Below are 25,030 nucleotides of genomic sequence, written 5' to 3'. Positions count from 1 at the left end.
GACAATCACCAGAAAAGCTGCAATATAGCAGAGGATCAATACAGCAACGTCAGAGAGATGATTTATGCCAGATTTATTTCAGAAAATGTTTTAAGAAATTGGACAATAAGTTAACTAAAACGATGCTAAGCTGACTAAATCACTACATAATAAATTGACAATTTTGAAAAAAAATGGATCAAAGACTTCGAAAGTTAAAGAAGATTAAAGAATAAGTCAACAAAATGGAAAGCCCTGTAAAAAAGCATCTGTAAATTTAGAAACAAATGATGAAGTGGAAATCCTGGAGAGTAAGTTATGGAAAGAGAGCTGGAAAGTCTTTGTCTTATTTTTTGCATAAAACAGAAAAATAGACTCTGAGTAAAAAGCTTATGATTTATGGTTTTGATTACTAGACAAAGAGTATAGAGACATCAGTTGTGACTTTAGACAAATAGGTAAATTTATAATTGTACTTAATAACTGCTGTAAAGATCAGAAGCCACTTTATATCTTTTTGTTTACTTTTTTATTTGTTTTTCCTTTCTTGCACTTTCAATTAATCAATTTTATTTATGGCCAGAAGGCCTGAAATAAAGATTACAAATATAATCTAAACTTGGCATTAAAGTTTTAATAAATAAATATTACTTTATTAATATTAAACATTACTAATTTAATATTATTTGATCTTACTAATACACTAATACACTTATTTATTATTTATTAGTTCGATTTATATATGCCGCCCTTCTCCGGAGACTCAGGGCAGCTTACAATGCATTAAGCAATAGCCTTCATACTTTTGTATATACCTGCTTAGTAGGTGCTCTTTTTTTATACAAAGTCAGCTTATTGCCCCCACAAACAGGGTTCTCATTTTACCTACCTTAGAAAGGATGGAAGGCTGAGTCAACCTTGAGCCTGGTGAGAATTGAACTCGCAGTAATTGGAGGCAGCTGGCAGCTAAGTACTACTTTAACAGCAGCAGTTTAGTCCACTGCACCACCAAGGCTCTTAAAACCCCAATGCACTGATTTGTTACTAAAAACCTTATTTTAAAAAAAATATTATTAAAAAAATTTTTTTAATTGACTTGCACTTTTAGCTTACTTTGATATTTCTTTTTTCTTCGTTTCGCATTGTTTTTATATGCTTTTAAATAACGTTGGCCTAACATGTGTGTAACGGGCAGATCTCTCTCCAATTCTGCTTTCAATCTTTCCCACACACTCACCCCGCCCCCATCTCTTGCTGTAGGGGAGTGGCAAAACAAAATCAACGGATGCATCTTCTCATACTTTCTGGCTTGGAAAAGGCAAGTTTTATTTGCAGGACTACCTTCTTCCATAGCTATCAAGGGCAACAAACCTACAAGCGAACGCGATGGCGAATTTCGCGAAAAGCGAAAAGCGCCGAATCTCTCCCATTTCGAGCCACAGCCGCCATTTTAAACCTTCCTTCCCTTTTTTTCGCTGCAAGCGACAAGTTTTGGCGCCAAAAAAAAAAAGTTCCTTTAGTCTAGCGGACGGCTGACCAATTCGGTAAAGGAAAAGTTTGCAAAGAGGCGGGCCCTGATTTAGGTCGCCTCCAATCTTGCTGCCGCCGTTCTCTCGCGCCCTTAAAGAGTGAAGCTTAAAGGACAGAGGTTTTAGCCAATCGTTACACGCCCTGCTGCCCTTGAGCCAATGACAGCGGGCAAAGCGGAGTGCGTAACTGCCGGCGAACCCAGAATAACTTTTTTTTATTACTTTTTGCCGCGAAAACGCCTCCCGGAGTTCTAGCGAGCGACCGAGTCGTTCTGCGAGAGGTTTCTCTCTCTACGGCTGCAGAGGCAGGTGAGGGGCGCTGGGGTCAGGGGCGCGCGTTAGAGCGATACCTGCTTGTATGGGTCAGTCTTGGGTTGCTGCTTAACCAGAGTTCAGGAGAGGCGATGTTCATTAGTGACCCGTCATGTCTGAAACAATGTTCCTCCAAGCATTTCTTGTATAGCCCAACTTTTGCACAACTCCCATCCTCCCCCACTAGGATGGTAACTTGTAGAAGTATCACAGATGGGTGAGTCGATTGAATCAAAGTTGGCTGGTTATAATGTGCCCTTCAAAATAAAAGAACGATTCCTGCTTGCAGTTTTTCAGCTTAAAAACACAGATCTCCCGTTATGAGTTATAAGGAACTCGAGGCTCTTGTCCTGTTGCTGAATTACCCTATGACTATCATTAAGTGTTGTACCTTATGATTCTTGACGAATGTATCTTGTCTTTTTATGTACACAGAACATGTGCACCAAAGACAAATTCCTTGTGTGTCCAATCACACTCGGCCAATAAAGAACTTAGCTTTCTTTCTTTCTTTCTTTCTTTCTTTCTTTCTTTCTTTCTTTCTTTCTTTCTTTCTAATCTTTAATCTATCTAATTTTGTTGCCCATCTCGCAGCTAGGTGACTAATTCTTCATGTGGCTTTCATTATAATTATTGGGAATGATTGCTTTGCAACAGAAAATCCTAAGCTACCCACCTCTGCCACAGAGAAAAGGAAAAATGATGCAAAAGAAGAAGCTGTCTTGTATAAAAGCTGTAGGGTAAACTTTGCACATGCTCAGAAGTGTTTTTCCTGAACTTTAAACTGGATCTCTGGCTTAATTGTAATTATTAAATTTAGTGCTGCCCAGCTTCCAGCTGCTTTAGACTTAATATAAGTTGTGAAACCTATATTTGTAATGTATCTTATTGATATCTTTCAGCTCCATTCTCCTTTTTTTTTTTTTTCAGAGAATCAGCATGTCTGGTTTTGATGATCCTGGCATTTTCTACAGCGATAGCTTTGGTGGAGACCCGATTGCAGATGAAGGGCAAGTTCGAAAGTCTCAGCTGCAGAAACGCTTCAAAGAGTTTTTAAGGCAGTATCGCATTGGAACAGACAGGACTGGCTTCTCTTTCAAATACAGGTGCCCTTTTTCTTTTGGAAAACTTAAACAATTGTTTATAGCATTTTAAGTTGAAATACCTTTGAAGTATTGGTAAGTATATCAAAATAAGATAACTTGCCCTAGAGTTCTGCAGCTTTGTGCATAGTTGTGAATGTTATTCCAATAAATATATTCATGGGTCTCTTTTTTTTCTCCTACTATATTGAAAGAGATGAGCTCAAACGTCATTATAATGTTGGACAATATTGGATTGAGGTGGAGATAGAAGATTTGGCAAGCTTTGATGAAGATCTGGCAAACTATATATACAAGCAGCCTGTGGAGCATCTTCAGCTGGTACCTATATGCAGCATGGGAGAAATATGTGGGAAGTTGCTGTTAGATTATGGAATGATGCCTTGTAGAGATTCAGACTACGGGTCCATCTAGCTTAATACTGATGACAGCAACTCTTCTGGGTTTCAAACTGGAATCTTTTATTGCCCATCTAGAAATGTGGACTACTAACCCTGAGGCTTTCTGCCTGTAAAGACTATGTTATATTACTGAACTATCCCCTTTATGCCTTTTTTATGTATAAGTGTATAATGTATAAGTATTCCACAGTATTATTAACTAGATATGCCCTATTCCAAAATTCACTCCAATTGTTACTTTTCTAACTGAAACTTAATGTTCTATGATTAGACTACTTTTCAGCTATTTCTGTTCAATTGGGCCTTCTTCTTTAAGAAAAGGCGAATGCTTTTCTTCCTATATTTTAAACAATTTCATTTCTTTCTTAGCTGGAAGAAGCTGCAAAAGAGGTAGCTGATGAAGTAACACGTCCTCGGCCAATAGGAGAAGAGACTCTTCAGGATATTCAAGTTATGCTCAGATCAGATGCCAATCCATCCAACATCCGAAATCTCAAGGTTAGTTAGACCCTCAGCCTTATGACCTGTGGCTGATTTCATAAAGCTAAACAGGGAAGACCTGCTTAGTGTTTGAATAGAAAGTTCTCAGGAAACTGCAGATCTGTAGCCAGGGATATACCATACAGGGATATCTGTATGGTAAAACAGAAATAAAAATGGCACCCACAAAGGTGTATCAAAGCTCTCAGTTTTTATGTGCATTGCACTTAAGACCACCATCCTTATTTTTTTTTTTTTACCACATCCTGCAGAAACCCCTCTTTGTACTATAGCTTAGTTTGAGAGGTAAAACCCTGGAAGAACCGAATGGCAAATCATTTCCATCCTCTTTTCAAGAAAAGTTGAAGTTGAGAAGAAGCTCAATTTGAAATATGCTATTTTTTAAGGATTCACTCAAAATGAGGTTGGAACAATAGTTTTGTAGAGTTAATGAAGGTTCCCTCTGCATTTTCCTGCATTTTATTAGTATTGTAATAAAAATCTCTATTAGCTTAATTTTGCCAATAAGGTATAATGATTTGTCTTTCCAGTTTATTGTTTAGAATTTCTTTATATTGATGGCTGCCTTAAGGAACCTTTGTAGCTATGATCCATTTACTCTAAAATAAACTTGAAATAAAAGTTATATCAAAACTATCCTTTATTTTTGTGGAGGGACAGTTTGATATAGTGGTTAAGATGCTGCCCTAAAAACCAGAAGTCTATGAGTTCTAGTCCAGCTTTAGACATGAAAAGCAGCTGGATGAGTTTGGACCAGTCATTCGCTCAGCCCAACCTACTGTCACTGCGTTTTTTTATTTACCAGCTGAGCTCTCATTTCTGGACTATCTGACTTTCCGTAGCTTGCCAAGAATCCTTATCAGTAAGCTAAACGGCGCATGTACTCCACTCCACATTCCTTCACACCCTTTCCTTTGTTCTCTTGCCAAGAAAAGGTCCGGCTGCTGAGAAGCAGCTGGCACGAACTATTTCAAAATGTAACTAATTAGATCAGTTAGTTGTTTTATTTTCTTTATAACAAATAAATGAGTTTTCTTAGAATATATCTTCGGGTTTTGTTTTCTTAAAGTATACTTGCAAGGAAAAGTCTTGATCCACCCCTCGTAATCAGGTGCGATTATCCCAAAAGCAGAATGGGATTAATCAACGCCCTGACACCCACCTCACAGAGCTGAGGGAAAAAAGAGGAGAAGGAAAGAGTATTAAGAATGTTTGTTGCCTTGAATTTCTTTTAAAGGCAGGATAAAAATCTAAAAACTAGTTCAATGCCAACTTTCATCTCGTCAGATGCTTTGTACCACAAAAGTGATATTTATTTTCTTTGTTGTACCTAATTATTAATTGCAATAAATTATGCACACATATTTCTTATGAGGGCAATTTAATTGGCTCCAGGTGGCTCACAATCCTTTGAAAAAATCTGAAGACCCCAAAATATTTAACTGGACATAGAGGCCTTTATGCATCCACAGAGTCTTCTGACTATTCCAGATGTTGGAGGAGGTGGCTGCAAATAAAACCTTTTTGAAATATAAAGCAGTGCAGATGTTTTACAGTAGGAAACAAAGGGAACTTGTGGCTTCAGAAAGCAGATTCAAAGGAACACTTCATTCTGAAGTTCATTTAAATGTGGAACCTAAGAGCCCTATGTTCTTGGGTTGCAATAAATGATATATGTATGACATGTTTTTATGTGCCTCATTCTGTATTTTTGTATCTCCTATCTGGATACATGGAATATAATGTTCCAATATAATTGGAACATATTATGAACACCTTGTAGTGACTGTGGAAAAGAGATTTAGATTTCTAGATCTTTGGATGCTCTGTGTGTGTGTGTGTGTGTGTGTGTGTGTGTGTGTGTGTGTATTTGCAGATTTCATGACGGTTGTAATTTCTCCTTGTTTGTTTTGAAGTCTGAACAGATGTCACATTTGGTGAAGATTCCAGGAATCATTATTGCTGCAACTCCTGTGAGAGCCAAAGCAACCAAGATCACCATCCAATGCCGCTCTTGCCGGAATATAATACCTAACATAGCTTTACGTCCAGGCCTGGAAGGATATGCTCTTCCTCGGAAGTGCAGCACGTAAGGGAATGGGTTGCATTTCCTTTCAGATTTTAATTACATTTACTTTTGAGTAAGACACATATGATTATGACACATATGATTATGTTGCTTTGCATTTGTTTACAGAGGACTCCTATATATACTTTCTCATTAACATGCCCTATTAAGCTTCATTAGAATTGTCAAATAATTTGCCTAAGATTATAGCCTTTGTTATATTTATTTCCTTTCATTTAAGGCAAAGTTGGGCAAATTTTATGCCATCCAGATATTTGGATTAATTTCTATTAGCCACAAACAATTTAGTAAAAGTTTGGGAGAGTTCTAGTGCAAAAACATTTGGAAGATGCTTGTTTGGTTAAGATTATATAGAGCTTTGAAAAAAAAAAACACAATTTCTTGGAAAAAACATGTAATTTGAATTGATCTGCACAGATAAATTAAAAACTCTGTTTTCCTGTACCCCAGAAAATTAAAATGTATCTAATAAATCTAAACTGGATTCATTAAAAAAATGAACTCTGAATTTCCAAACAAGGTGATATGCAAAAGAAAATTAAGAGCAAGAAAGCAACTTTGTTCCATTTTAATGCAGTGTAGTGATGCAATATGAGATTGAACACTATAACACTGGCAGTGAAGTGGCTAGTATTGTTTAATTAGCCAACTCTTAATACAACTGCAAGAATTTGGGTTAAAGTTTAGTGGATATGTGGATTCCATTTGCATCTAAGATTCAAAGTTTATTTTAGATAACCATGGACAAATTTGGTACCCATAGTATTGGTATTTCCAAAATTTGTAACACCAAAGTCTTTTGAGAATGATTGAGACAGACATTATAAAATAGTAAAACTGTTCCCATTTTACCTGCACTGTCTTTCTTTTCACTTTAGGGAACAGACTAACCTAGCAAAATGTCCTTTGGACCCATATTTCATTGTTCCAGACAAATGTAAATGTGTGGATTTCCAGACATTGAAGCTTCAAGAGTCTCCTGATGCTGTTCCTCATGGAGAGTTGCCTCGGCACATGCAGCTCTATTGTGACAGGTGATGCCTCTGGATTCTTCAGCAGGATAGGACTGGTGCAACAAGAGATTCAATTAACTAGAAAAACCCAAAGACAATATGTTATTGTATCCATGGTTAAAACCTTTAGATGCTTGTGTTTGTGTTCATGCTTAAGACAGAATTTGGTTGTTTCAATACATAAAATGGAAAACTGAATTAGCTAAAACTATATATAGGCATAAATATAGTTGTTAGTGGCACTTATCCATGTTATATGATCCTCAAGGTCTTTGTAAGCAGACAGCCACCTGTTATTAGCAAAAATCATAGACAGCGTTCAAGAGTTACCCTTTTTGTTCCATTTTAAATTGCTTTTTCTTTCTTCCTTGCTCTTAATTTTCCAGATATCTTTGTGACAAAGTTGTCCCTGGGAACAGAGCTACCATCATAGGTGTTTACTCAATCAAAAAAGCCGGCCTCACAAAGATCAAGAGCCGGAACAATGTTGGAGTTGGCATCCGGAGCTCCTACATCCGTGTGGTAGGAATCCAAGTAGACACCGAAGGCTCAGGTAAAGCTTTAAAAGCTTTCTATCTTTCTAATGTAGTCCATATCAGAGTGAAATCAATATTAATCTGGGGACTTAAGACTATTCAATACAAATGATTGGTGGCATTTCTCAAAATAGTCATGTCTAATGTCAATAGTACTTTGTTAGTATGACTGATAAGGTATTACATAAGATGTAATTTTTTATTTACATAATTTTTTTTTGGTTAGAATTATATCAGAACAACCCTGCAAGCTAGTTTGGTATTCTTATCCTGGTGATGAGAGAATTTACCCTAACCTTTCAATATTTGTCTGTTTTTCTCTAGGGCGCAGTGTCAGTGGCTCCATGACACCTCAGGAAGAGGAGGAGTTTCGGCATTTGGCTTCCATGCCCAATATTTATGATATGATTGCCAAAAGCATTGCTCCTTCCATCTATGGTAGTAATGATATCAAGAAGGCAATTGCATGCATGCTTTTTGGAGGCTCTCGAAAAAGGTAATTGGCAAGAGAGGTAAAGGGGTATCATTAAGAAAGAAAGTCATACGGGCTTATGCTTGTTTTATTTTACTATGAAGCAGCCTTTTTATATACTTAAGATTTTCCTTACTTTTACCATAACTATTCCTGGGAAAGAAAATAATGCTGTTTACCCAGCACTACATGAAAAGGAAGGAGCAGCTATCTGTTACATGGTGTTTTCTTTTGTTGAACTAGAATGGAAGAGGAAAAAAGCATTGCTACCTCTGCTCCATTTCCAATTCCCTTTGGGCTTTGATGTTCTTAATAACTACTCTTAGGCAGCCTCTAAAGGGAAAAAAAATAACTCAAATAGCAAATTTGAGTGATTATTGTTTGCAAATGGAACCAAAACAGTCTTGCAGAGAAAGGTGCATCAGCATGAGTGGATGAGCACCAGAATTTTTGTTTTTAACTACTGCTTCTCTTAAGATTTTGGTTTCAGGATCCCTTAACTTTCTTAAAACTAATTTTTCCAAAATAACTTTGATTTCTGTGGGTTATAACAATCAGTATTTACTGTATTAGAAATTAAAACTGAAAATTTTTGAAATTTTATTTGAACCACAGGAAGGGTCTCTGAACTTCCAGGGCTTCCCAGACCATTCTTGGAGAACCACTGAGCTAGACAATGAAAGCTTGTTGGATAGAATGATAAACATTACTCCCTAATACACAGGTAAAATTCTGTGACCTTCTAGATCAGGGGTCTTCAATTTTGGCAGCTTTAAGACTTGTGGATTTCAACTCCCAGAATTCTCCAGATAGCATAGCTGTCAAATTTGCTGCCAAGTTAGCTGCCAAGTTTGAAGACCTCTGTTTTAGATGTTTCTGAAGTGAATCCCCTGCTTCTCTTGCCATGAGATGTTAGAATCAGCAACAGCTGAAGATTCAGAGATTTCCCACCTCTGCTGTTACAACTTATAGAGTGCTGAAAGAAAGCATACCTGGTTGGAATCAGATAGGAGTTCTGTTAGAAAAGTCTCAGCCGATCCAATTCATGATGAGACTTGTTTGATATTAGGGGATTAATGAAATGTTAATAAGGAGTGCAGAATTCCTATTTGCAAAGCTCCAAGCAGTTACCCCAGCTGCTTCCTTCAATCACTCCAATGATATTTTAATTCAATAAGGAGGGGCTTTCTAACAAACAGTTCATATTCAGTCTCTGATCACTTTCTCTCAATTTACAGACTTCCAGATGGGTTAACACGTAGAGGGGATATTAATTTGCTCATGATGGGAGACCCCGGAACTGCCAAGTCTCAGCTCTTAAAGTTTGTAGAAAGATGTTCACCCATAGGAGTAAGTAACTTGTCGGGCAGTTATGTACCTGATCCATAGGCATATCAATTATTAAAATTATAGATTGTCGTTCCACTAATTTAAAAGATCATTCATCTTGTTTTCTGATTTTATTGCATAAACTCTGAATAATGCTGATACTAAAGATTGTCTTATTTGAGAAATCTACCTGTTGGCTTGTATATGGAAGATTGGGTGGTATGATGTGAGGGATGAAAAGATAAACTTGGGAAAAACTGCTAGTTGCAAGGTGCGTTTCTAAGATTGATAACAATCCTGACTGAGTTACTTATAGCTGAGTGATCAAAGACTAATAATAATGTATGTCAAATACCAGGGGAATGAAGAGTTGAAGGTAGAATCCTTAATAAATTTTATTTTTAAGTCAAGAATTTCTACTTGGCTAATGTGGGAGCTTGAGGCCTTTGTAATTGTGATGCCTTAAATGGTAAAAGTGAAGACAGGGATGTTACATAGTGAGCTAGTTTGATGTAGTGATTAAGGGACTGACCAAGAAACCAGGAGACTCAGTTCCAGTCTTCTGTTAGGTCAGAAAATTGGCTGGGTGATTTGGGGCCTATCACTCTCAGCCCAGCCCTCCTCATAGGGTTATTGTGGGGAAAGTAGGACACACAGTGTATTAGTTATGCTCATCATCTCGAGTTATACATAAAAAGGCAGCTTGAATCTACAAATCTACAATTTGTCACTTAGAAGAAAGTCAAGGTCTGAATTACTGTATGTTTCATAATATAAATGTAAGTTATAAAAAGGCACATTCCACATTAATGGAGCAATTTAAATGGGAAACAATTTCAGAAATAGCAGCTTTTTTCCTTCTTTTGCTATCAAACAGTTTCTGCCCTGTAGAATATTTGAGTAACATTACATGGTCTCCCCACCCACCCCTTTCAGGTCTATACTTCAGGGAAAGGCAGCAGTGCAGCTGGCTTGACTGCCTCAGTGATCAGAGATGCAGCTACACGGAGCTTCTTTGTAGAAGGTGGAGCCATGGTCTTGGCTGATGGAGGAGTGGTTTGCATTGACGAGTTTGACAAGGTACAGATGGAAGGGTTAGCAAAAACCTCTGTTGTAATACTGCCAAGAAATGTGTCTGTGGGGTGTGTGTATGTGTTTTGATTGGGCTTTAAGATTGGAATACAGTTGGTTCTTGCTTAACAACCAGTCACTTAGCAAATGTCTATGTAGATTCTCAGTCATCCAGGTCATGGTTGTCCCAAAGGGGCTTTTTCAAGATGGACTTTATTGTTTTCTTTGAAGACATTTAGCTTCTCATCCAGTCGGAGCTGAAGAAGCTCCTTGGATGAGAAGTGAAACGTCTTCAAAGAAAAATCAGAAAGTCCAGTTGCCTCTTGAAAAAGAAAAAGCACCTTTGGAATAGTCACTTAGCAACCGTTCAAGGGACCTCCCCAATGTTACTTATAACCCAGTTTTGAAGTTCCAACAGTCATGCACGCCTGCTCGGCAGTTGGCTCACATTTACAGGCATTTGCAACATCCTGTGGTCACATTTTATGCCAGTTTCTGGCATTTACTTTGGTTTCCCCAAAAAATGTCCACTGTGTATAATAGATTTGTTAATGACCGTGACGTTTGCTTAACAATTGCCAAAAAATGGTCATAAAATCAGATGTGGTCACATTGTGACCCATTTAACAATCACTATGACTTATGATTGTATTTGATTATCACCATAATCAGAATTATGGTGATAAGTCTAGGACTGTGCATAGTAAGTTCACATCACATTAAGAAGAGAGCTTTATATAAATATATGCATTCATTTTTTTAAAAATGGAGAATAGTAAAACTTCTGTAATTCAAGAAACCTCAAACCAGCTTAAGCTCAAAAATGTATTCATTTAATTTGTGCTGAAAGTGAGCTACCAACTTTACCGTGGATACCAACTTTCATAAAACAACACATAATTGACTATTGCTTTGAATGTTATTTCAAAACTTTTAACAAAAGGTTTTAACAAAATGGTATTATTTTCTTCTACATGTGGAAATTTGACCTGTTGTTTTCCCCTCTTCTTTGAAAAAGATGCGTGAAGATGATAGAGTGGCCATCCATGAAGCTATGGAGCAGCAGACCATCTCCATTGCCAAGGTGAACTTACCATATCAGCTTCTGAGAAATCCTCACAGTTATTTTTTTCAGTGCTTTTTCTTTTGTTCATTTACATGGCTTTAAACCAGGGACTTTTTATTTCTGACCAAGGATGAAATTGACTCTGGATAAATTGCAAAGGGGGTGGGGGTGGGAGGGTAATGCACAGTAGCAAGTAGGTGATTCCAAAGCATGAAATGGACCATTCTGCTGACTTATTTGCCTGAAGCCTTTTATGCATTCATACAAGCTTCTGGAAATCCATTGAAGAGCAATTAGATTCTCCGTTGATCTTACTTGAAAATAACTCTAAAACTTTACCAATGAGAAATATTCAAAGGAACTGAAGATCAAAAGTTGTTATCAGAAAAGATAAGGGTTAGGAGAGAAGCCAATGGGTCGTATCAGTAGGTCCAAAGGTTTTATTTACCCAATAGGCTGGGGGCTGTTCAGGCCAGCCTTAAAATATCAAATGAGATCGAATTTGTTCTTCCTTATCAGGCCTGAACAACATTTTTTGTGCCAAGGGCTTCGTTTTTCCTTTGCATCCTGTCCAGGACCACAGTGAGCACAATGGTAACATTATGCAGTTGCAACAGTGGGCAGAGAAGAAAATTTTTATTCTTTCTTGTGTTGTAAAGTTTAAAGTAGGAAGTGAGTATTTTTAACGTTTTACAGAGGCTTAAGGTTCCCATTTGGTCCCTAATCCTGACAATAATTAAATAGGTTCAGCTTTTGTATAGAGAGTTGAGAGTGCCTCGCTGTGGGCCATTGGTTATAGATTAATATGCATTTTTTTTATAGAACATGATGGGGGAAGTATTCCAGATTGATTTGCATCTTACTCTAACTTTTAGTTTTTCTAAACTGTAGGCCCAGTACGGTAAGAATTTGAATAAGTCCCATCATTTTGACTGTACTACATGCTGGTTAATACAGGTTTTTCCTTTGTACAATCATGCAGGCTGGTATCACCACTACCCTAAATTCACGCTGCTCTGTGTTAGCAGCTGCAAACTCTGTGTTTGGACGCTGGGATGAAACTAAAGGAGACGAAAACATAGACTTCATGCCCACCATTTTGTCCCGATTTGATATGATCTTCATTGTCAAAGATGAGCACAATGAGGAAAGAGACATGGTGGGTTGTTTGAATAGCCCAGTACAATGTGGGAGAGGGTGTGTGGGAAATTCATTTTTTTTAAAAAACCGTAGAAACAATGGCACAAAGGCTTGATTTTGTGAAAGCCTATATTCCATTTCTTTTATATAACAGAATACTTCTAAAAGGAGGGCTAGATAAAGAATGCATTTCTATACTCTTCTATACTCGTTCTAGAGAATTTAGCCAATATTTTACACTTCCTTATAAAACGAAGCTAGCATTCAGAAGGTAGAAAGTATTTTGCAAATTTAGATCCTACTGTATTTAAATGTTATCTCTGCCCTGGAAAGGATTGTAAAACTGTATAAATTCTACAAGATTTATGGACTGTGCTTTCATATTACATTTACCCAAGACTAGCATAACCATAATCCATTTAATCAATTCTTCTATGTTCACATGATATAATGACTGACTACATATGAATGAGTCCAATAAAGTTTGATTGCCTAGCTTGTGACTCTCTGTTTTGTATAAACATACCCTAAATTGCTCTCCAAAGATTATATAAAGGGTGGAATAAGGTATAATAACCCTTTACTACTGTAAAAAGAGCAATCAGTGCTTTTTTAAAGGAATGATAATGGCAGATTGCTTGCAGGCTTCAAAAAGTTAGCATGCCAAAGCAATAAAGCCATTGCACTAATAATAAGTGCAGAAGGCAGTTTCAGTGGGTTTTTTTTTTTCCTTCTGGTTAATTTGTTATTTGTTGTTCTCTAGACCCTGGCCAAGCATGTGATGTCACTACATGTAAGTGCCTTAACCCAGACACAGGCAGTGGAGGGTGAGATTGAGCTGCATAAACTGAAAAAGCTGATTGCCTACTGCAGAGCGTGAGTAAGACGACTGTAGCAGTAATTACATGGGAAGAGTGGTGGAAACCTTTCAAGCATGCGTCAGATTAATAAAAATTAGGCTTTGCTTTTGTTGTAGAGATTCAAAAGGTCTTCAACTCAGTGCTGAAGCAAAAGCAAAATTTCCTTCACTCTGACTTGAGGGCCAGGGTGACATTTCAGCAGCAAAAATGCCTTCCCTCAAGTAGTGTCCCACATTAAGGAGTGTAGGAGAGAAGCCCACTCAACTATTCTTAATAAGTTTCATGGTGCTATAAGCTTCCAGAAGATGCTAGAGGAGAAAAGGCATATCATTAGGAAATCACTTTAGAACATCCACTTTGATTTCATAAATTGAGCAGCCTGGAGACTAAGTTCATACATTACTGTACTTTTTGAAGTATAAGACGCACTTTTTCCCTCCTAAAAGAGGGTGGAAATAGTGCGTCTTATACACCGAATACAGCCATTTTTGGCTTCCTGAAACCCTGCTCCATGCGTTCCGTTTTCGTGAAAAACAGGCCTGTTTTTTGCAAAAAGGGGATGCATAGAGGGTTTGGGAGGCCAAAAACGGGTGCATTTTTGCCCTCCCCAGCCCCCAGGAGCACTCTGCAGGTCTCCCAAGCCCTCTGTGCATCTCATTTTTGCAAAAAAAAAACGGGGCACGCAGAGGGTTTGGGAGGGCTGCAGAGTGCTCCTGGGGGCTGGGTAAGGCAAAAACTTTTTTTTTTCCTTCTTTACCTCTTCGAAATCTTGGTGCGACTTATACTCCAGTGTGTCTTATACTCCAAAAAATACGGTATATTAAGGTGTTCTAACAGTGGTTTGTTTAATAAGCCACAGCGGATGTGTTCACACAACATCCTAAACTACATTATGACTTGCTAGTGTTTACAAATTTGGTTTGTGACTGTGCCATAAGAATTAAAAATTTGGTGAGATGAAATGATCTTGTATTTATTTATGTGGTGTATGTGTATGTATGAATATGTGTGTGTGTGTGTGTGTGTGTGTGTGTGTGTATGCTAAGATTTTTATTTGTTCCCATAGGAAATGTGGTCCTCGCCTCTCTGCAGAAGCTGCAGAGAAATTGAAGAACCGCTATATCCTTATGCGCAGTGGTGCCCGCGAACATGAAAGAGAAAGCGACCGTCGCTCCAACATTCCCATTACAGTAAGGTAAGGGGAAGTATGTATCTGGGTTTCAAGTGAGGAACTAAATAATGGTTATTTAGTACAGAAACTGTACAGAAAAGTCCCTCTGTACAGTTTCTGATTCTCTCAAGTGTCATTAGGCAAGAAGGTTCATCTTATTTTTTCATGACAGTTGTCTAGTCAGTAAGTATACATAGGGATGAGCAAAGTCTTCTGTGCATAACCTGTCCCATGCACAAAAAACTGATTTGGCCAATGACTGAACCGAAACCTGCATGTCTAGGGATAGAGGGGGAAATTGACCTATTCAGTTAACAAACTAGGAGTGTTTTGATCTGTACAGGAGTGGTTTTGGTATTTGGAGAGCAGAGAAACCTAAGAATGTTGGCAGCTGGGAGGATGATGGGCTATATACTACATTAGAATTTTGCTTTGGGAATATCGGGGTGAATGGACCAGTGGGGAGAGGTCACTTTAAAATCTGCTGAGAGAAGATGGGGATGCACATAATAGCCTTGCTCTACTCATTTCAATACTGTTTCATCTGAAATCTGGAATCGCAGCAAATAATGCAGAACCATCAGAATGCGACGGTTTATTCCAGGTTCAAAAGATTTTTGCCATTTGGTGCACACTGCTAGATACACATAAATCAGAAAGTCTAGGTGCAACTTTTCAGACAAACAAATGTTATTAAAAGGCATAAACATTTATGAGCTTGAGGTGTCCCTATATGATGCATCCTGCAATGTCTGGATACACATATTACCACTGGAAATTTGAATACAATGAGAATAGAGAAAGATCTTGAGTTTGAATAGACATGCTGAAATGATCCTTGTCCAAATTTAATTTCCAGTTAATATTTCTATTGATTTAATGCTTCACCCTTTTTCTTTTTTCTTTTATGTTTTAAAGACTTCTCATGATTATTTTTTCCATTCCTTTTATATTATTTTAATGGAGCTTTTTCATTCATTCCATGCAGGCAGCTGGAGGCCATTGTGCGAATAGCAGAATCCCTCAGTAAGATGAAGCTCCAACCTTTTGCTACTGAGGCAGACATTGAAGAAGCCCTGCGACTCTTCCAGGTGTCTACACTTGATGCGGCTTTGTCAGGCAACCTCTCAGGTGAGTTTCACCAAGGAAATGCACGTGGCTTATGCATAAAAGAAAAGATACTTTCATCAAGAATCATAAGGTACAACACTTAATGATAGTCATAGGGTACAAATAAGCAATCAGGAAACAATATCAATATAAATCGTAAGGATACAAGCAACAAAATTACAGTCATACAGTCATAAGTGGGATGAGATGGGTGATAGGAATGATGAGAAGATTAATAGTAGTGCAGACTTAGCAAATAGTTTGACAGTGTTGAGGGAATTATTTGTTCAGCAGAGTAATGGCGTTTGGGAAAAAGCTGTTCTTGTGTCTAGTTGTTCCGGTGTGCAGTGCTCTATAGCGTCGCTTTGAGGGTAGGAGTTGAAACAGTTTATGTCCAGGATGTGAGGGGTCTGTAAATATTTTCACAGCCCTCTTTTTGACTTGTGCAGCATATAGGTCCTCAATGGAAGGTAGGTTGGTAATTTAAAAAAATTAATTTCTTTACTGTCATCCCCATCTGCAATATTTTCCTTACCTTAAGCATTGCTGTAAGGAAAAAGTCTGCACTAATATATATGAAATGGCTTAGAGTCACTAACATGCTAACCATATAATTATACCTGATAGAATTTAATAAGGGGACTCTTAGGAGACAAAAAATAAATGATATGAACCTTCCACTTCAATTGTATTAAATTCCGGTTTATTTAAACTGATGAAATCCAACAGAACAACTCATGCTGATACAAAATGTACTGTTGTAAATTTTGACTAGATCAGATATCAAAGATTTGAACAATTTACTTCTATAAAAAAAATTGTGTCTCCTGTTAATTGCAATATGCCCTCCCTGCAGGAGTAGAAGGCTTCACTACTCAGGAAGACCAAGAGATGCTGTCTCGCATTGAGAAGCAGCTCAAGCGTCGCTTTGCCATTGGCTCCCAAGTATCTGAACACAGCATCATCCAGGATTTTGTGAAGCAAGTAAGTTACCTGAGAGAGAGAGGCAGTTGGAAGTGCTCTCTCACCTGTTGACAAATCACCTGTGCTTGCAGTCCTGTGAAAGTAGCACAAATTAAGAGGTTTATGTGCAGTTTATCAAGAAGATACGGAACCCCTAGAATGTGTGCCATTGGTTGTCTGGGCAAGTTGCAAGATGTGCAGACCTAATTACCAATTTTTTTTGCACTATAAGATGCACCGGACCATAAGACACACTTTAGCTTTAGAGGGGAAAAAAAAAAAAATCTGCCTCTGCCTCCCAGCATCCGTCTGGTATTCATCTGGCTAGTGTCCTTGCAGCAAACAGCCTGGTTAGCTTCAGCACATTATCGCAGCCCCGGCATGTGGCTCGTCAGGGCTTTACTCTGTTGTGCCCACCACCGGTAAACTGAGCTGAGCTGCTGCTGCCACCGCTGGAGCCTTCGCTGCCGAGCAGCTGATTGACGGTTGGATTGGCCTCCTGGACTACTGCCAATCAGCTGTTCTAGGCGGTGGGGATCGCCCCCATTCAGCGATGGTGAAAGGTGGTGGCGAACTCTGAATGGTGGCAGCAATAGGGTGCAAACACTGGCAAATAGGCAGAGGCGATCCCCGCCGCCTAGAACACCATGTTTATTCATCACTGTTCTAGAACAGCTGTTCCTGTCCTTTGACCCAAGGATTGTGAGAATTGGACTTCCACACATTTGGAAGGAGGATGCAAAGAGATCAGGGCTATAGGTGGAGTGCGTAGAATATTCACTTCCTCTTAACAGCTGATTTAATACCATAGAGGGAGAAATAGGTCTCCCTTTGCATAAAAGATGTACTTTCATGTTGGGAAAGTCTTTCCTTAGAGGCAATTTGTAACTGGTTCCTTAGAGGCAATTTGAAGTTACGACAGACCCTTCCAAAAAATGGTATTTATGACCCAGATTTAAACTTCTGACAGCTGGACCTTCCCCCACTGCAGTCAAATGATTGCATTTGGATCCTTGGCAAACAAGCCCACATTTATGACTGGTTGCAGCCTCCCACAGTCACGTGACCATGATTTATGTTTTTTGTTGGAAACCAGCATTTACTTCCACTTTCCACCAAAAAGCACCCACTGCAGACAATTAACAACTGCCACAAAAAAATTAATATTGGATCATCACATGATGACCCGCTTAATGACCAGCATAATTTACAACCATATTTCCAGGCTCAATTCAGGGTAGAAGTCGAGATGTACCTAGAATATCCCCTAATAGACAAATCTACTGTGCTTAATACAAAATGTAGGTGAAAATGAAGCTGTCTTATTTGCTTAATACAGAAATTCAATGTCCAGTTTAGCACCATAGTTTGTCCATCATTCTTCAAGTTTCATTGTTCCATTTAGGCATGTTTTCACAAAATGTCTTTTTCTCTTTTCTTTCCCTCTCAGAAATATCCTGAGCACGCCATCTACAGGGTGCTGCAGCTTATGATGCGTCGTGGTGAGATCCAGCATCGCATGCAACGCAAAGTTCTTTATCGCATTAAGTAAAATACTGTACATCTCCTGGAATGTTAAAAGAGATTCATTCTCCATGTAATTGGAACTAAATTTTCGCTACTGTTTTCTTACATTTAATATCTCCAACACATCTTTCAGCGCATAGAAAAATAATCTGGAGTATTGCCTATACAGGGAGGTCAGGATAGAGACTGCATAATAATAGCTCTTGCTTTTATTTGTTGCAATTTTCCTGTTAAAGTGTCACCTTGATATTTTGTTACAATATTAAAACCTTTTTTTATCTACACAAAAACTTAATAAGTAACATGTCTGTAACAAATAGAAAGTGTTCTGTTAAGGGTGTGAGGTAAGATAAAGCTGTTAAGCAGTACAGAACTAATTTTCTCTAATGTGTTTCTCCCTCTGATGAAAGCCTCATTGCTTGGTGTAATAAAATTACATTGTGATCTCTTGTGACTGCCATTGAGGTCAGCGTTAGAGAACCAGGGAAAACAACATACAGAAAACGAAGATCTCTCCCTTGAGAAGTTAAGACTTCCAAGGCATGTTTACACAACCTGACTTTTGTACTTAGGTGGTGATACTTCAATAGCAGTTAGCTGAGCAAGAGTGGAGACCAGGAAATGTAGACAGATCAGTCGCCGAAAGAAGTTACTTCCACCATTATTCTTTGAATGTGTTAGTTAAGAACCTTTCCTCAAGAGTCTCAAGAGTATAGCTGTATTTTTTTTCTTCCTTTGGCCTTTCAAAGTGCAAGCAGGATTCCTTGTGGTAAAACAGTGACCATGCATAATCCCACCATGTAGTGAAAATGTCCCCCTTTTAGTTATGACCCAAAAAACCCCAGCCTGGTTCCTTTTAATTTGATTTTATTACATGCTAAATCATACACACAAGAGTGCATAAAGCAATAAATACTTCATTGGAGAAATTGCATAAACATTTTATACTGTTTGCTAATATTTAACAATGAAATAACTAAAGCAGCAGCACTGCATTCTAAAAATAAAATAACAAACCAGTGCAAAAACAGTGGACACAACTATTTGAAGGCTTGATGATGCCTTAAAATTGTTTGTACCAACAGTTTTTTCTAATTGAAGCAAACTATTTCTGCCTGAAACCCTGTAGAAGGTTTGCAGCTAGGAAATATTCATTTCACTCATGAATGAGACACTCGACAAAGCCACATATTTTCTCTTGTTTTTGAACTAACACACCCAGCTGTTACAGCTTGTAAATCTTGCTTTACAGTTTAGTGTTATGCATATTAGAACTGTGCAAAGCCAGTGTAAGAGCACTTCAGAATCTCTGGAGTACATACCAAGTATCTTTTTCATTCAAGCAGCCTCAACTTTCCAGCTTGGACTCTTGGACACTATTTTGGAAAGTTCACATACAATAAACTTCCAAAGCCGTTGTCCCAAGGGTGGAACAAAGATACAGATGATTAATAGTTCAAAATGGAGACCTTTGTGCGTACTCCCAGGTGTTCCAAAGCACATATTTTAAAGACTTACTCAGACTTAGTCTGTGAACCAAACCATAGTCGCTTAATCAAGTATGTGTTAAAACCGTGGTGTATCAAATGGATTTTACCCTGTCTTTTGAATTCTGTGCATCACTACCAGAAACTGCCCTCTGGAGTTTTGTCTTTGTTTTGTTTGCAAATTATTAGTGCTCCAATAATGGTTCACCTGTTTTTGTAGGATGGGCAACGTGGCTTCCATATGGAAATTCAGAGGTGAACCTTTATTTCCCCCTCTTGTGCTTGTATTTTCTTGAAGTTCAATGCTCGTATTATACACATGTCGTTTTCACAGGTTGATGCTGTACAGTATATATATTTTAAAAGTTATGTAGGGATGCTGTTTGGTGGGATAATAGCCAGAAAGGTGGTTTTCTCTAATTTTGACCTGCTGGCCTTTTGCTGTGTTGCTTTAAAACCTTTCTCTAATTTCAGCAGCCAGTAGAGGGTGCTAGAAATCCAAAATCTGCTGGCTTCATAAACAAAGTGAAGGTTCATTACTTCACCATAATAAAGGAAAGAATAACTGGCTCATGAAGAGACAGCTTGCCCTGTGCTTTTTCCTGCTCAGTGAAACGATACTGACTGAGCACTGCAGATAGACCAGTCTTGTCCTGCAGTTAGAGGAGTATTCGGTTTGGCTGATCTGTGAGGGGTGTGGCAGTTTCTTAATTATACTTTTTTTTTTTAACTGTTATTGCCTGATAGATTTTTGGATAAAGCCATTCTGCTGTTGCCAGCACAAGATGAATCTCCTTAGTTCCCAGCTATCACCTTTTCAAGCAGGTGCTGTGAGTCCAGGGGGAAAAAGTCCAAATTGCCTATCAGTTCCAAATGAGGAAATGCATCCCCATTCAGGAGTAAAGACATCCTGCATGATGGCATGGTCCCAGCGTATGGTCTAAATAAAAAAAAGGGGGGGGTTATTACTGGAGCAAATGCGCAAAGGGGAAAATTAGTTCAGTGATACATGTTGATCCTGTATCCTTCTGTTAAGCATTTCATCCATTATGTCCTAGACCAGGGGTGGGCAATTGTGGCTCTTTTACAACCTGTGGACTTCAACTCCCAGAATTTGAGACAGCTTGGCTGTCTCAGGAATTCTGGGAGTTGAAGTCCACAGGTTGTAGAAGAGCCACAATTGCCCACCCCTGTCCTAGACCTAGATAGATGTGAGTGGCTATGGCCATTTGGACCACCCAGTCCTGCAGTATTTCCATCTAGTTGTTATACATTTATTAGGGCCAACCAGGCAGGCACAAAAATAGATTTTTATTATAGAGTTCTCCAGAATATTGCATGAGGCAAATTGCTATAAAAATGGAAAAACTTGATCCTCATTCCCATTTCCAATATGATATTATATGTAAAGCAGTGACAAGTTGTTGGGTTTCTTTTAAAAATGTGTATGCAAAAACAAATGGATCTCATGGTATATTGTGTAGCTCAGTGGTAGGTTGTTACTGGTTCGCCCCGGATCGGACGAAGCGGTGGCGGTGGTGGGAGGCTCCGCCCACCCACCCAGACCCATCGCGAGCATGCAAGCGGCCACAAACGAACCGGTAGCGACAGGTTTTGAAACCTGCCCCTGTAGCTGATACAAGCCAGATCTAGTCCAGTTCTTTGGAATAGCAGCAACTCCCCCAGTGGTTTGGGGTTTTTTTTGCTTCATATAGGTAGTCCTCAATTTGCAAGCGTAATTGAGCCAAACATTTCCATTGCTAAGCAAGACAGTTGTTAAGTGAGTTTTGCCCCATTTTACTACCTTTCTTGCCACTGTTGTTATGTGAATCACTGCAGTTGTTAGTAACACTGTTAAGTGAGTCTGGCTTTCCCATTGGCTTTCCTGGTCAAAAGGTGATCACATGAGCCCAGGACATAACCATCATGAATACATACCAGTTGCCAAGCATCTGAATTTTGAATCCTGTAACCATGGGGATTCTGCAACATTCGTATGTGTGAAAACTTAAAAAGTCACTTTTTTCAATTTTATAACTTCAAACGATCACTAAACAAATGGTTGCAACCAAGTATTACCAGTAGTTCTTGTGAAGGAACAGAGAGGGAGTACCAATAGCACTGAGACTTACAGTATATACCACTTCACAGTGCAGTTGCTATAGAAATTAGTTTACTCAAGAGATTAGTCAAGATAAAGAGATAACAGCAGACAAGGAACAGCAATAGCACTTAGACTTATACACCATTTCACAGTGATTTACAGCCCTCTTTAAGCAGTTTACAGAGTCGGCATATTGACCCAATAATCTGGGTCCTCATTTTACCGACCTCAGAACAATGGAAGGCCAAACCAACCTTGAGTTGGTCAAGAATCGAATTGTTGAACTGCTGGCAGCCGGCAGTCAGCAGAATGCAGTACTGCATTCTAACCATGGCTCCTGTACGGAACCAGGGACTTTGCATACAAAGTCCACCATCAGTGTGTTTCAGCAGGATGTCCATTCACACCTCCATCTCCCCCACCAAGCCTTTCCTTAAATAAAAATGCAAGATGCAAATCGGAAGATAGCTTAACCTTTCCTAGCATTCAGCAAGAATATTAGCATTCTTTTGTCCTTGAGCTGTTCTGTTAGATATATTTTCATCTATGCATGTTCTTCATAATATGTAAACACATAGGACAAGAAAAGGATCTATGAGGGAATGGAAAAAAAATGCCTTTGTGTGTAAATCTCAATATCAACTTCAAATGGAAAAAAAACTCTGGATGTAGTTAAGAAAAACTTGTGAGTGAATATCAATTAAAAACAACCTATATAGGTGGATAGCAATATAGATTTATATAACACTTCACAGTGCTTTATGGCCTTCTCTAAGTGGATTACAGAGTCAAGCATATTGCCCCCAACAATGTGGGTCCTCATTTTACCAACCTCGAAAGGATGGAAGGCTGAGTCAACCTTGAGCTGGTGAGAATCGAATTGCTGGCCGCCGGCAGTCAGAATTAGCCTGCAGTACTGCATTCTAGCCACTGTGCCACTATAGTTCTGCAGTCATGAAATGGATGAAAGAAGGGTTAAACAATGCATCTTTGTTGTCATTGGAATGGTCTTTCTTACCCAATTACAGGTACAGAAGTTTGGATCATTATTCATCTCTGCTATTGATTGATTGACGTGAAGTACGTGGCCACGTAGATTTCTCTATATGGTTTTCTTTGTAAAATACAAGTAGTTTATTATTGCCTTCTCCCACATAGTTTGAAATTGCCATTGTCACTTAAAATAATCTGACTTTAGCATCTTCCCTTAATGTCAACTTGCTTTAGCAGGTCAGCAGGTATGACCTTCATCCCTTAGGTGATCCTGCTGAGATCCTGGCATCTCTTGGCATATACCTCCAGCATTTGTTCATCTCCCTCATCCGCCCTCACAATGAGATAGCACAGCAAGACTTGTGGGGCATCTATGTTGCCATTGTCTGTGTGTTTTGTCAGATTACTGGTCTTTTAATGCAGCCAAAATTAATTTTTGTACCATTTTCTTTCTGACTCTTGCCAAAAGAGGTACCTGACAATCCATATTTGCAAACTTGGGAATATGCTTCATTAAAATTCCAAGCATGTTTTGAAAAACGTGTCTTAATTTCAAGCTCATCTAGTCATTACATAGATATTGCCAAGAACTTTTCTTGGCAAAAGTGCCCAAGTGGTTTGTCATTCCTCTCTTCTGGAATGATTTTTGTTTTTTAACTCAGCCTTGCCTACAGCCCTTTTTTGGTGACTTATCCAAGCATTAACCTTGGGCTTTTTAGACCAGACAAGATCAGTGAGGACACAATTAACTGCATCTTGGATGCTTTACATACATACCCACCATTTTATTTTACCCTTCTACTGACCAATTTGTGATCTTGAGATCTTTCCTAGGGAGAAAAAAAGCTACCCAATATAATTTTCTCTCTGTCCTCCCCACCACCTCCTCCATGTAATTTTTAATTGTATAATATAACATTGCCCATATGATGGGTGGGTATGATGCTAAATGAATCTGGACTTTGCATATGTAAAGTGAGTGAATTAGCATCATGCTACTTTTTAAAAAATCTTTATTATGTACAACAGAAACCTACACAAACCTTTCTGGAATATGTTCCAAGCAACCATAAGGGTTTCCCCCCCCCCCCCCTGACAAATCAATGCTTTCCCCAAAGTAATAGAAGATGATCCAGCAGCATCCAAAGTCATTCACATCTATGAAAAGAATCCATGGGAGGTAGAACTGACAGTCTGCTTAAATTTATTGCAGATTTCTCTGCAATAAATTTATTGCATAAATACATTTCGTGGAACATCAAATATTTCCATCCGTTCACCTGCCTGCTCCCATCCTGATAGGCTGGGTGGTGGCAGGCATGCTGTTTCATCCAGGCCAACCACACTTGAGCCTGCTGACATTTCCTAAATGACAGGCTATGTTTTTTGGCTCTTTGAAGGAGAAAGTAACATCACTAATTGGTCTGGCATTCATGGAGCATGTGTGTAACTAATGCAATTAAAGAGTGCTTATTGCTTCCTTTCTCTTGTTCTGCACGGGGACAGGAGGTCAAATGTAGTCAAAGCCTGAGCCTGGCTTACGCAGCTTGCCTCCCAAGAGAAATGATTACTTCAAACATGCTTATGGAAGAATGTGGCAGGAAAGAGCAGGCACAGCAGAGGCACAGAGAGTTAAGAATGTGACGATTTCAAAGCTGCTCAAAGAAAGAGGTTCGATACCCTGACAGGCTTCAAACTCTATGCTTCAAATTATTTATGTGAAATGTGGTGCAGTTCTACTGTCATTTTATTTTTAAAAATGGAAAGATTGCAAGGGTACTCAAATTTTCCACCCTGTATACGGATAGCATATTAGCAAGAAGTGTTTCCCTCCAGTAAACTGATTTTCTGTATAAAAAGATGTAGGGTTTGGGGCAGTGGTGGGTTTCAAACATTTTTATTACCGGTTCTGTGGGTGTGGCTTGGTGGGCGTGGCATTGCTTGGTGGATGTGGCTTGGTGGGTGTGGCAGGGGAAGGATATTGCAAAATCTCCATTTCCTCCCAATCAGCTGGGACTCGGGAAGCAGAGAATAGATGGGGCCGGGACCAGTCAGAGGTGGTATTTACCGGTTCTCTGAACTACTTAAAATTTCCACTACCAGTTCCCCAGACCTGGTCAGAACCTTCTGAAACCCACTTCTGGTTTGGGGTTGGAATAATAATAATAATGGAATAATAGATTTAACCTTTGCGGCTTGGTGGCCCGGCTGGGGAGGGGAGACAGGAACTGGGCCACAAGAGCAGCGCGCATGCAAGTGAGGGTCCACCAGGCC

At 38.8% G+C, this 25,030-nt stretch overlaps 1 protein-coding gene across 1 annotated transcript; it reads left to right on the top strand.

Moving 5' to 3' along the window:
• Window positions 1–1,712: 1,712 nt before the first annotated feature.
• Window positions 1,713–19,054, top strand: MCM5 (minichromosome maintenance complex component 5). Its single transcript, XM_070946615.1, has 17 exons — window positions 1,713–1,817; window positions 2,751–2,926; window positions 3,118–3,244; window positions 3,694–3,822; window positions 5,742–5,914; window positions 6,793–6,948; window positions 7,314–7,480; window positions 7,788–7,959; window positions 9,174–9,285; window positions 10,201–10,344; window positions 11,354–11,419; window positions 12,384–12,560; window positions 13,305–13,417; window positions 14,468–14,596; window positions 15,561–15,703; window positions 16,539–16,666; window positions 18,096–19,054. The coding sequence occupies exons 2-17, from the start codon at window positions 2,760–2,762 to the stop codon at window positions 18,195–18,197; spliced, it is 2,205 nt and encodes a 734-aa protein (XP_070802716.1). The 5' UTR covers window positions 1,713–1,817; window positions 2,751–2,759; the 3' UTR covers window positions 18,198–19,054.
• Window positions 19,055–25,030: the final 5,976 nt, after the last annotated feature.

This window comes from Pituophis catenifer, unplaced genomic scaffold, assembly GCF_029215685.1.
Source record: "Pituophis catenifer annectens isolate HBS135680 unplaced genomic scaffold, rPitCat1.0.hap2 SCAF_7, whole genome shotgun sequence".
Classification (NCBI taxonomy): Eukaryota; Metazoa; Chordata; class Lepidosauria; order Squamata; family Colubridae; genus Pituophis; species Pituophis catenifer.
Note: the sequence above shows the minus strand (reverse complement) of the source record. Positions and strands in the feature narration are given on the sequence as shown.

Excerpts from the sequence above, each read along its gene's own strand:
- MCM5 (XM_070946615.1), top strand. The coding sequence starts at position 2,760 with ATGTCTGGTTTTGATGATCCTGGCATTTTCTACAGCGATAGCTTTGGT. Across the intron at positions 2,927-3,117 it reads GGCTTCTCTTTCAAATACAG|AGATGAGCTCAAACGTCATT; the intron begins GTGCCCTTTTTC and ends CTATATTGAAAG. Across the intron at positions 7,960-9,173 it reads TTTGGAGGCTCTCGAAAAAG|ACTTCCAGATGGGTTAACAC; the intron begins GTAATTGGCAAG and ends CTCAATTTACAG.